Source organism: Papio anubis, chromosome 15 (genome assembly GCF_008728515.1).
Source record: "Papio anubis isolate 15944 chromosome 15, Panubis1.0, whole genome shotgun sequence".
In the NCBI taxonomy this organism is placed as follows: Eukaryota; Metazoa; Chordata; class Mammalia; order Primates; family Cercopithecidae; genus Papio; species Papio anubis.
Window position 1 is genome coordinate 23,682,604 of NC_044990.1, and position 13,313 is coordinate 23,695,916.

Sequence of the window (13,313 nt, forward strand, 5' to 3'; positions counted from 1 at the left end):
AGTGCGGTGGTGCTATCTTGGCTCACTGCAACCTTTGCCTCCCGGGTTCAAGTGATTCCCTTGCCTCAGCCTTCTGAGTAGCTGGGACCACAGATGCATGCCACCATGCCTGGCTAATTTTTTATATTTTAGTAGAGACAGGGTTTCACCGTGTTGGCCAAGATGGTCTTGATCTCCTGACCTTGTGATCCGCCTGCCTGGGCCTCCCAAAGTGCTGGGATTACAGCTGTGAGCCACCACGGCCTGCCTAGATTTATTTTTTTAAAGGATTAATTGTCTTCCTTTACTGGACTTTACTCATGCATTTAAGACATTTGATATATCAGATTTTCCCAAATCTTGCTATTGTTGTGACGACTAAAGAATTTTTCTTGATAGAACTTTCAGCTTCAGTAAGAGCCAAACTTGAATATAACCTTTTTGCTTTAAGAAAATTCAAATCTTAATTTTATTAAAGACATTAATGCGAGGAAATTATTTGTAGAATTTAAACTTTAGTATAAAACAATTATGGCTTTTAAACTATTTTCTTCCTGCCATATTTTGGTATAAGGCAATCATGCTTCTCATCATTGCTCTTTCTGCATCTTCTTGAGATTCGTTGCATATGTTGCATTAAGGGACCCTGGATACATTGATTATATACAGTGTGCTCGTACTTAGTTTGTACAGCATCCCCTAGATTTTGGAGACATTCAAAGATCACTAGAAAAATATTTTTTAGTGTAAATCATGTAGGCATGGTTCTATACACATTCTACATTTTGATCAGTTTATCTGTCTCCCCCAGTGAACTGTATGCTTCTTGAAAACAGTACTGTATCTTAATCATCTTGATTCCTCAATGCCTAGATGGGGCCTTTTGCATAGCAGACATTTTGCTAATGTTAGTGGAATGAAGTAATTCTCTCTGAAAAGATGAATCATAAATGCACTACTCATGAGCCAGGGAATTTCCTGAGTCTCTTCTTAAAACCCAGGTGAATTTGTGGAAATATGACTGAACCTTAAATGTTTCTAACCACAGTCATACATTTCCAGAGTATCATAAAGCTGGTACCATTATGAGACGTTTATATGTGTATTATATAATAAGGTAAGGTCTGTCAAGTGACCACACCACAATGCTTGGTGGCCAGTAGGCACACAATAGATGCTAGCCTTTCTTTTTCTGATTTCTCCTAGGTTTTATGTCAGGGTCACTGTAAGAATTACTAAGGATAGGGGAAATTGCCTTTCTGTTTGGACAGATATTCATAGCAGTTAAAGATTCTGTTTTGACATGCCCAGATTTATAATTCTGCAGGAAAACAGAAGTCAGAGCAGCTGGCAGGCTGAACTGGTACACAGTATAACCCAGACAGTAGACTTGCCCAGTGCCACAGTATTTTCTGGGCTGACTGTTCTAGTCACAAAGTACTCGAGAATTTTATTCGTGCACATACACACACAAGCACACACACGGTCTTTGATTTAGTGGTTTAGACTAGCTGTGTTTTCAGAAGTTACTTTGTCAAAGACGATAGCCTTTATACTCTTTAATTTGATTTTATGCCCTTTTAAGCCACCTTATTTAGAAGGAGCTAAGTGTATAAAAGCTGTTGCTGGCAAAGAGCTGCAGCAGCCTAATAAACAAATCTGACAGGAGCCCAGTTTGTTACAAAGCCAAGAAAAAGGTTTCTCTCTATTCTGACCAGTGAGATTCCTAAAACTTAACTATTTTTTCTTAATTTTTGTTATTATATTTGATTGTCATATTACTGTATTTAGTGTGTTAAAATACAGTCTTGAAAATGATAAGTGTTATCTCTGAATACTTTTTTTTTTTCCCATTCAAGATAAGCTGTCATTGGAAGGAATAGTGGTACAAAGAGCTGAATGCCGACCAGCTGCCAGTGAAAACTACATGCGATTAAAAAGGTTGGTGTTTTGTATCTCCAGAATGATACCTGGTATTTCCCTTTGGGGATTGAGATACGTGTGTTATATCGCCTATTGACTGCATTAAAACTGTGGTTATTGTTGAGCGTTTGCTTCAAAAGCTGTTTGGTTTTAAAAGCAAGTAAGTTTCTTTGGCACTAAAGAAATTTCAGTATCTGGGCTGTTTATTTGAGGTATTTTAAGCTACTTTGTTAATACATCCTGGAATCAAAGTTTTAAAACTACATTTTCTAGTTGTCTTTATACATTTTGATTCTTTAAAGACATGTAATAAGATCGTTGTACTCTTTTATTTTCCAGGGCTGTAATTTTTCCATAATAAATATGTATCCAAAATACTGTAACTGGGCCGGGCATGGTGGCACATGCCTGTAATCCCAGCACTTTGGGAGGCTGAGGTAGGTGGATCGTTCAAGCCCAGGAATTTGAGACCAACCTGGGCAATATGGTGATATCCTATCTCTACGAAAAGATAGAAAAATTAGCCGGGCATGGCTGGGGTGTGAGGATTGCTTGGGCCTGGAAGTCAAGGCTGCAGTGAGCTGAGATCATGCCATTGCACTCCAGCCTGGGTGACCCAGTGAGACCTTGTCTCAAAAAAAAAAAAAAAAAAAAAGGTTGTACTGTATAAAGCAAGTGTAGTTGCCAGAATATCATCCTGTTGTCTTGATCTATAGAGAAATTTTTATAAACATATACACTTTGTTAGAGAGTTTGTTTCAGGATCTTCCCCTGCCCCTGACATTTTTTATGTGGTTAACATTTTGTAGTTAGTATTTAAAGATGCTAATTGCAAATTCTTGATACCCCAAATTTTATGACATTCAAAGAGTCAGCAATTTTTTAAGCCCTGAGGAAATATATTATACCTGTTTCATAGTTTATTTTTAATGTGTTTTAGCCGCATGTGATTTAGAATTACACTTTTTTGTTCATTCATTCAGTACTTACTATCTGCCAAGTGCTTTCTTAGGAGTGAGAGAAATAGCAGGAAACAAAGCAAACAAAAATCTCTGCCTTCGTGGACCTTACATTGTCACAGATTGTAGGTACACTGAATCGATACTGGAGAAGACACTGCTGAAGCAGTGGTAGTGGCCTCTTAGATATCAGCATTTTCATCTATGTAAGAGGCCAGGTGAGCTGGATCATCTCGAAATTTTGCATCATCTTTAAAAATTTCCCTCTTTTGTCAATTAGATTAGACTCTATCTCCTGAGAATGACATAGACTTGTTCTCTTGTCAAATAATTCCTCTAATTTATATGCCTCCTTGGGGCAAATAAAAGAATGACAATCAAAATGAAAAATATTTATAACAGAAAATAGCTTTGGAAAACAGGCAGAAGATGTTTCTTTCATTGTTTTTAGCTTATAAAATTTATTGTATAGTAATAAATTTTTGAAGTCTTTTTGAAAATTTATCTCTTCATATAACTACTGAAATTGAAAAATGCAAAATCTGGTTACCAAGCTGCTTACTGAGATCTTTTTCTGTGGCCCTAATTTTTTTTTAAAGGGTTCTAAAGATTTCTGATGATGAGATCAGGCAGGTCACCTGCTGTGTTTATAAAATGGCTGCTTGTTTCCTACCAAAAAAGAAGTGAAAATTGTTTAGCCTTTCAAGTGTGCTGAAAGATCAACTGTTACATAGTCATGCACTATGTAAGGACATTTGGTAGTCTCATAAGATTACAGTACTGTATTTTTTCTGTTCTTTTTCTGTGTTTAGATACACAAATACTTAAAATTGTGTTACAGTTGCCTACAGTGTTCATTACAGGAATGTGTAGCAGGGTATACCGTCTAGGTTTGTATAAGTACACTCTATAATGCTTGCACGACAGTGAAATTGCCTGACAATGCATTTCTCATGAGATATCCCCATTGTTAAGCCATGCATGACTATATTTTAATCTTTACTTAAGTGACTTAGAAAAAGAAACAAGTGGTTCAGGAGGATCATGTGAGTTTCATGAAGTAGATGATAGATGACATAAGTCTTGAAGACAGCTTTTTTTGACCAAGTGGAGAAAGAGATTGGGTAAGAACATTAAAAACAGACATGCACAAAGACATGGGGAAGACTTTAGGGACCTGTGTGTGGTTCTGTAAGCCTGGAATGGAGGAATTGTTTGAGAGGATGTCAGAAGCTCCAGCCCAGATCTCTTTCTTCAACATCAAACATACGTACAAAAGCCGGGTTGAATGTCTGACAGACATTTCAAATATGTAAAAAACTGAACTCCAGATCTTTCTGGCAAAACCTGCTCTACTAGCATTTTTCTTGTCTCAGTTAATACCTACTCTGTCCTCTCATTTTTTCAGTCCAAAAACATTGGTTTTTAGTTAAACCTTGGTTTAGTCTTAGTTCTTGACTCCTCTCACATCCCACATCCAGTGTGTCAGAAGAATCTTGTTGACTGTCTCTTCAAAATATTACACATCCATAGTCTGATCACCCCATGAACTGCCATTTTTTCTCACCTGGATTGCTGCAGTAGCCTCCTACCAGAGTTCCTGCTTCCACCCTTGCCCCACTGTAGTCTCTTCTCAGCACAGTAGCCAGGGAAGTTCTTTTAAAATCTAAGTCAGATCATGCCATTCCTCTGTTCAAATGTCACTTGCAGTGCTTTCTGTATTACTCAGAGTAAAATCTAAGTCCTTACTTATAATGGTCTACAGGGTCCTATGTGATGATCCTACCACTGTCTATACCTTCTCGCCATCCTCATCTTTTTCTTCCCTCCCTTTCACTCATTCTGCTCCAACCAACCTGTCTCCTAACAATCCATGAGGACTCCATGCACACATCCACACCGCAGCCTTTGCACAGACATTCTTTTCTTCCTGGAACATCCTTTCTCCAGATAACTGCATGGCTTGCCGCCTCACCTCTTTCACGTCTCTTCTCAAAATGCCACTTTTTCATGAGGCCTACCTTGACTACCCTACCTCTTTCTATACTTGTATTTTCTTCATAGCACACATCATGTCCTACTAAACTATGTAATTTACTTATATTTATTGCCACGTTTTCCTTCCTGCAATTTAAGTTCCCATGAAAACAAAGTTTGTTTTTTTCTTTTGTGACTTTATTTTTTGTGCATGTCTATTTGGTTCACTCATTTACATACACAAACTTGTCTACAATAGTTCATTCCTCATAGTGGGTAGTCAATAAATATTTGGTGAGTGAATGAATGGCACAAGATGAGGTTTAAAATGTTAAAGAGTCTTAGATACTGTGGTAAGAAATTTGGACAGTGTGTGCTATGACTGTTAAGGAGGTATGGAAAAATTTTAAGCTGGGTGGAATCTAAAGGGATTTGTATTTTAAATAGATCATTCTGGCCATAGTATAAAGATTAGAAGCAGGGAGATAAGCTTGAAGCAGATATAATTTCCAGGTTCAAAATGTCTGAATGACTAAACAAGGTGGTTCTAGTCAGAAGGGAGATGAGAGTCTCTTTTGAGGATAGCTGGAGGTAGAGCCATTAGGACTTAATGAACTTACTTCAGACTTCTTTGGTTGTGGAATAGGAGATTCTTCTGGTTGGTGGTGGCTCCTGTGGCCTAGCTGTGAATATCCCAGATTGACTCCCGCTGTCCTGTGCATTGCAAGGGAAGTTTACACTGATGAGAGGAGAGGGATAGGGAAGTTTTTGTAGTCCCCGTGTCCATTAGAATTTAATCCCGTTTGGCAGTTTACATAAAAGACTCGAAGCAGAAAATACATAAAATTGTAAGAGCGATACCAAGGAACAAATTAGCAAAATAGCAAACTAATTTAAGTCATGAATTATTTTATTTACAATTACCCAACATTATCACTAAGGTGAGGCTCAAAAAATTTTTTCTGTTATTTTTAAAAACTGAACAAGAGTTTGAAATTATATATATATATATATATATATATATATTTTTTTTTTTTTTTAAGAGACAGGATCTCACTATGTTGCCCAGGCTGATCTCAAACTCTAGGCTCAAGTGATCCTCCTCCTACCTCAGCCTCCCAAAGTGCTGGGATTATAGGCGTGAGCCACCATACCTGGCCAGGCTCAAAAATATATATATATATATATTTTTTTTTGAGAGCAGAGTTTTGCTCTTGTTGCCCAGGCTGGAGTACAATGGTGCAATCTCGGCTCACTTCAACTTCCGCCTCCCAGGTTCAAGCAATGCTCCTGCCTCACCTCCCAAGTAGCTGGTATTACAGGCATATGCCACCACGCCTGGCTAATTCTGTATTTTTAGGAGAGACGGGTTTCTCCATGTTGGTCAGGCTGGTCAGGCAGATTTCAGATGTAGGTAACATTAAAGTAGAAGTGTTTGAGAACAGAATTGGTAAGTCTGAGATATTCTATACCTAGATTTTCCATAAACATGCTCACAATTTTTCAGGGCCTCCTTCCAACCGCATAGATTGTAGTCATATTCAAGTTTTTTGATGATCTGGCTCTTGTCTTGTCTTCGTTTTCAGCTATTCTCTTTTACATAGACATTATATAGTTATAACACACTATAACTTCTTATCCCAGATATGCTTGGCACTTTCCCATCTTATGCCTTTGCTGCTTAAATGCTGCATCTCTACCTAGGATTTCTTTCTTTCTTTCTTTCTTTTTTTTTTTTTTTTTTGAGATGAGTCTTGCTCTGTTTCCCAGGCTGAAATGCAGTGGAGCGATCTCCGCTCACTCCAGCCTCTGCCTCCCAGGTTCAAGCGATTCTCCTGCCTTAGCCTCCCAAGTAACTGGGACTACAGGCATCCTCCAGCATGCCTGGCTAATTTTTGTAGTTTCTTTTTTTGTTGTTGAGACAGGGGCTCACTCTGTCGTCCAGGCTGGAGTGCAGTGGCAAGATCTCGGCTCACTGCAAGCTCTGCCTCACGGGTTCACACCATTCTCCTGCCTCAGCCTCCCGAGTAGCTGGGACTACAGGCACCCACCACCACGCCTGGCTAATTTTTTGTATTTTTAATAGAGACGGGGTTTCACCATTGTTAGCCAGGATGGTCTTGATCTTCTTATCTTGTGATCTGCCCACCTCAGCCCCTCAGAGTGCTGGGATTACAGGTATGAGCCACAAGGCCCCAGCTTCTACCTAGGATTTCTTATCTACCTCCTACCGAGATCTTTCTGAGCCTTGAAAACCAACCCAGCATCACTCACTCAGCAAAACCTCCTTATAGTTTCTGTTCCCCACTTTAATGTTTTGGGAATTCATAATTGTATCCTCTACAACATTATGAACTTCATGAGAACAGAGACTATGAGTTTTATTTTTCTTTCTTCTTTCCCTCTTATTCTCCCTGTCTCCTTTCCTTCCTTCCTTTTTTTGGTATAAATATCCAAAAGTATTTATTGGATTGAAATAGAAATGGCAAAGGTAGGTACAGAAATACGGGAATCATGAGCATTCAGCTTCTTTATTAATAATTTTTTTGTTTGGGCCTACTTGAAACCTGGACTTTCAGTTTTGTATATATGTATATTGTTGTGCACACATGTGCACATGTCCCTTGCTTTGAGGAGAAAGTGATTTCAAAATAAATATAAAACATTTCATCAACAGTAAATCTGTTTTTCACGATATAAAGAAATGAATCTTCTATTTATGGAGGACTAGAAGAGAAAGTCTCAAAAAAGACCTGTTCTTAAGTCAATGCATCGCTTTTCTTTAATCAGTGAGTTTTTACTGTACTATATTTTAGTAACTAGCAGCTGAACTACATTCTTGGAAACAAATGACTACATGTATCACAAAATTTATTTAACATTTATAAATAATGATCTTTAAGAATGATTAGTCTTATTTTAGTGGGAATTTAATTTTAGTAATTCTTATAGCTCTCTGCCATTAAATTTTGGCTGATAAATTAGCCAGATGTTATGAGAATTATAACCATATTCATCAAATGTAAGTTAGTAAGATTCTGTCATTCATTTAGATGAAGGTGGCAATTAAATACATACTTACATTCTAGTAAATACATACACTAAACCCAAGAAATATGTAAACCCTTCAGTCGATGAAATTCAGGCCAAGAAAGAAATTATTTCTTTCATCAGATCCCCTCGCACAATAAAAAATCCTGCAAGAATCCAGTTAGCCACCAACAAAATGTAAAACTGGCTAAATAAAAACCTAATAATTTTGTTTGCCAGTCTTAAAATTGTAACAGCCTAACTTTTCATATTGAGAAGAAAAAAGTGTTCTGCTACTTATCTTACTTTTTCTTTATCTGACATTAGTTTGGATTAATCTGAATATTAGGAGAAAAATTATTTTGAATTGGTAAATAGAAATGTACTTAATATCACGTTATATCTGATATATTAAACTGATTTAATTTGGATTATTTTAAGTGTAACTTTTATTTCAGCCTCTTCAGCTTTCCCTGGTCTTTGAATGGTGGCTTATGTGCCCACTCTATTTATAATTCAAGTTGTACTTTGTTAAGTATAAAGGGCCGTAAATATAAGGCAATCATCCTAACATATTTTCTTATAGGAAAATCATAGAAATAGAAAATTATATGACTTTTTAACTTCTGTATGTTTATGTCACTAACTCATTTGAAAATACTCGTCTTAAACGTTTTTATTTTTATTCCAATGTTTGTGGATTTTTTTCCAAAAACCTAGGAAAACCCTTCTATAGGAACACAGGTTCCCATATGATTATAAAACGTTCAAATACTAGCTCAACTATTGAATGGGATACAGGTTGAGTATCCCAAGTCCAAAAAGCTGAAATCATTTCAAAATCCAAAACTACTTGAGCACTGATATAATGTTCAGAGGAAATGCTTTGATAAGTGCTCATTTCAGATTTCAGATGTTAAGGATGCTAAGTTTAATGCAAATATCCCCAATTCAGAAACATTGCTGTTCCAAGAAGTATAATTATAAATAGGATGTATATCCTATTTAACTGCTAAGTTTAACAGTTATCCATTAACTGCTAAGTTAATGCAAATATCCCCAAATCAGAAACGTTGCTGTTCCAAGAAGTATAATTATAAATAGGATGATCATATAATTTATCATTCAAAACAGGATACTTTTGAGAATGAAAGCAGGCACTAACCTGTAGTACAGGTTACACTGTACACTGAGACAGCAGTTCCAGATGAACTGGGACATATGGTCACCCGCTATATAAGTAGCTCAGGTACACGAAAATACTAACCTAAAACAAGAAATAAAAGATAAGAGTCAAATAGTGAAAGTGCTGGCAGTTAGAAAATTCATACTAGAAATTCTAGATTAAAGCAAACCACTCTGGGTGAATTTTTTTTAATTTTTTTGTTTTTTTCTTTTTCTTTATTGTTTACACTCTGGGTGAGTATTAACTGTTGTGTGCTTCCCAGTAGCCCCACAAAATTGGATATGTGATAGTGCTGTGTTAATTTTTCATGTGAATTTTTATATATTTATTAAATGGTAAAAATGAATAAACTAAAAATGGTTTTAAAGAAAAACATTTTAAAAATCGTTAATAAAAGTTGAAGTCATAGCAGTAAGTTAGAATTCTAAAGATAGTTTTTAGTGAATGTTGTGGTTAATAGTTAATTTTCTTGAATCAGTTGGTATGCTTCCATTTGCAAGTATCAGAAAACCCAGTGTAAACTAGTTTAAAAATACAAGAAATGTATTGACTCAGTATGAAATCCAGTATTGTTGTGTGCTTTAGCCATGCCTTTACCTAGAAATTGACAGTGCTGTCAGTGCTCTAGCTCTGTTTCTAATTTCCTCGAGTCTTTCTCCAGCTTGCTTGTCTTCAGGCTGACTTTTCCCTAGTAGTAATATAGCTGCCTATTGTTCCTGCCTCTTTATGCATATGGGGCTCCCCAAAGTTAAATGACCTTTATCTTTAATCAACCATTAAACAGCACTCTTCACTTCCTTCAGTGGGTCAGCATGAGTTCTGAGTCTGTACCTAAACCAATAAGCCAATAAATTGTCAATGAAGATAAATAAATAAAATGTCAATGAAGATAGTATTACATGGACTGCTTAGAGCCCACCTGTGGAAATGTGTAGGCAGGAAAGTCAGTCCCATCCAATGCAGATGGCTGCAACTCAGTAGGACAGGGGTGAAGTGCATGCTAGGGAGGCACTCATAATACCTGCAGCAAAACCCATTCTACCAGAAAGCATCCTAGGGGTAGGAAGCATTCGGCCAGGTGCAGTGGCTCACTCCTGTAATCCCAGTACTTTGGGAGGCTAAGGCAGGCGCATCACTTGAGGCCATGAGTTTGAGACCAGCCTGGCCAACATAACAAAACCCTGTCTCTACTAAAAAAAATACAAAAATTAGCCAGGTGTGGTGGCACATGCATGTAGTCCCAGCTACTCGGGAGGCTGAGGCAGGAGAATCGCTTGAACCCTGTAGGCGGAGGTTGTGGTGAGCTGAGATCACGCCACTGCACTCCAGCCTGGGCGACAGTGATACTGCATCTCAAAAAAAAAAAAAAAAAGCATTCATTTTATCTGGGCCTGACACAGTGAGTATGTACTCAAGAAATGTTAACTAATTAGTCTTATGAGAATAACCTGGGTAAGAAATGCTGTCCTGAAAATAACCTGAGAGAAACCTGGCTAAGAAAATCCTGTCCTGAAATGCACTGGGGATATTCCCACCGCTATCCCATTTGTTTTAGTTCTCATGATAGAAGAGACTTACATACCAGAAGGATTCTTTTTTAAATCCCTGACTTGAGGTAGGTAAATTAGTTTAATCAAGTTTGAGTTAGAAATATAGCTAAAAGAAAACTAGAGCTGACGGAAAGAATCCGAAGATTTTGTTAGAGAGTCCATGATAATCTTCTTTTCAGAGCCAGACACAGTGGCTTACATTTGTAGTCCCAGCCACCTGGGAGGGTAAGGCAGGAGGGTTGCTTGAGCCCAGGAGTTTGAGGCCATAATGCACTGTGACCATGCCTGTGAATAGCCACTGCACTCCAACCTGGGCAGTATGAGACCCTGTCCTTTAAAAAAGAAAAAAAAAAAAGTTTCTCTTCAAAACAAAATTCCTAAGGGATAATTTAGAATGACCTGGACATTTTCCACATTTGCACCCAAGGAAGAGTTAACTCACTCTTCGTAGTCTTCTCATCTACTCTGTTCTGTGTATTCAAGGACTCCTTGATGTACTACCATCGATGTATGTCTATATCAGAAATTGATGTTTTACTTAAAATCTCCCATTGAATGTTCAGAATCTTTCTGGAAAGTGTAAAGGATGATAATCCTGAAATTTTCCCAAGTTGTCTTTGGAAATAGTCTTACCATCCTTTCTTGCAGTAATACTTTGGCTCTCCTGAGGTACCCAAATGTGTAATTTGTTAAATGTGGGACTATAAGTTTTTGTTGTTGTTTTTTGAGACAGGGTCTTGCTCTGTAACCCAGGCTGGAGTGCAGTGGCACAATCCCAGCTCACTGCAGCCTCGACCTGCTAGCTTAAGCAATCTTCTTACCACAGCCTCCTGAGTAGCTGGGACTACAGGTGCGCACCTAATTTTTTTTCTTTTTTAAAAATTTTTTGTAGAGACAAGATCTCACTATATTACCCAGGCTGGTCTCTAACTCTTGAACTCAAGCAATCGTTTTGCCTTGACTTCCCAAAGTATGGGGATTACTGGCATGAGCCATTGTGGCTGGCCAAGTTTTTTTGTTTGTTTGTTTGTTTTTTTAGATAGAGTTTTGCTCTTGTCGCCCAGGCTGGAGTGCAGTGGCACGATCTTGGCTCACTGCAACCTCCACCTCCCAGGTTCAAGTGATTCTCCTGCCTCAGCCTCCTGAGTAGCTGGGATTACAGGCGACTGCCACTATGCCTGGCTAATGTTTGTATTTTTAGAGATAGGGTTTTGCCATATTGGCCAGGCTGGTCTGGAACTCCTGACCTCAGGTGATCCACCCAACTCAGCCTCCCAAAGTGTTGGGATTACAGGCGTGAGACATCACAGCCAGCTGTTTTGTTTTCTTTTTTTTTTTTTTTTTTTTTTTGAGACAGAGTCTCACTCTGTCGCCCAGCCTGGAGTGCAGTGGCTGGATCTTAGCTCACTGCAAGTTCCGCCTCCCGGGTTTACGCCATTCTCCTGCCTCAGCCTCCCGAGTAGCTGGGACTACAGGCGCCCGCCACCTCGCCTGGCTAGGTTTTTGTATTTTTTAGTAGAGACAGGGTTTCACCAGGTTAGCCGGGATGGTCTCGATCTCCTGACCTCGTGATCTGCCCGTCTCGGCCTCCCAAAGTGCTGGGATTACAGGCTTGAGCCACCGCGCCCGGCCTGTTTTCTTTTTTTTAAAATAAAAAAATTTAAAGTTCAGGGAACAAGAAGTCCTTCTGAAGAACTAAACCAAGTAAAGAAGGCAACTGTCTCTGCCATAAGTCCATCCTTGTTCTCACATTCTTTCCCCTTGAAATGCCTTTTCTTTTCTTTTCTTTTCTTTTTTTTTAAATTGAGACAGGGTCTTACTTTGTCACCTAGACAGGAGTGCATGATACAATCACAGCTTACTGCAGCGTTGACCTCCTGGGTTCACGTGATCCTTCCACCTCAGCCTCCCAAGTAGCCGAGGCTGCAGGCACTCACCACCACGCCCAGCTAATTCTTGTATTTTTTGTAGAGCTGGAGTTTCACTATATTGCCCAAGCTGGTCTGGAATTCCTGAGCTCAAGGGATTCGCCCACCCATGGCCTCCCAAAGTGCTGGGATTATAGGCGTGAGGCACCATGCTTGGTCGAAATGCTCCTTTTTAATTACCTATTTGAAAGTGAAGGATTGTGTCGAAGAAGCTGGATGACTGCATTAAAATGCAGTAATTTATAATGTAAAACATTTTATAAATAGTTGTAATAAAAGTATAAAAATACCTTTGGGATAAAACTGTAACAGAAAACTAGGCAAAGTGTTTTGCCCAGAATTTTTTAAAAGACTAAAACTGAGTCAGGCATGGTGGCTCACGCCAGTAATCCCAGGACTTCGGGAGGCTGAGGCGGGCGGATCACCTAAGGTCAGGAGTTCGTGACCAGCCTGGCCAACATGGTGAAACCCCGTCCCTACAAAAAATACAATACAATTAGCCAGACGTGGTGGCGGGTGCCTGTAATCCCAGCTGCTCGGGAGGCTGAGGCACGAGAATCGCTAGAACCCAGGGGGCAGAGGTTGCAGTGAGCCAAGATTGCACCACTGCACTCCAACCTGGGTAACAGAGCGAGACTCCGTCTCAGAAAAAAAAAAACAAACCAAAACTGTTTGTTTCAAGAAAGACTCCTTAGGGAGACTCTGTGGTAGAGATCACCCTCTTTCCTCTGAAGAGCCATAGCAGCTGTCTCTTTCACAGCCCTGAGCTGTAGACTGCCCC

The 13,313-nt window shown here is 38.8% G+C and overlaps 1 protein-coding gene across 2 annotated transcripts in view; it reads left to right on the forward strand.

Annotated features, from left to right (window-relative positions):
• Positions 1-13,313, forward strand: part of GTF2F2 (general transcription factor IIF subunit 2) — a 169,966-nt gene that overhangs the window by 88,541 nt on the left and 68,112 nt on the right. For both annotated transcript variants that reach the window (XM_021929602.2, XM_003913831.5), the window contains exon 5: positions 1,839-1,920. In XM_021929602.2, coding sequence (XP_021785294.1) covers positions 1,839-1,920 — 82 coding nt within the window. The remainder of the gene's footprint in view (positions 1-1,838; positions 1,921-13,313) is intronic.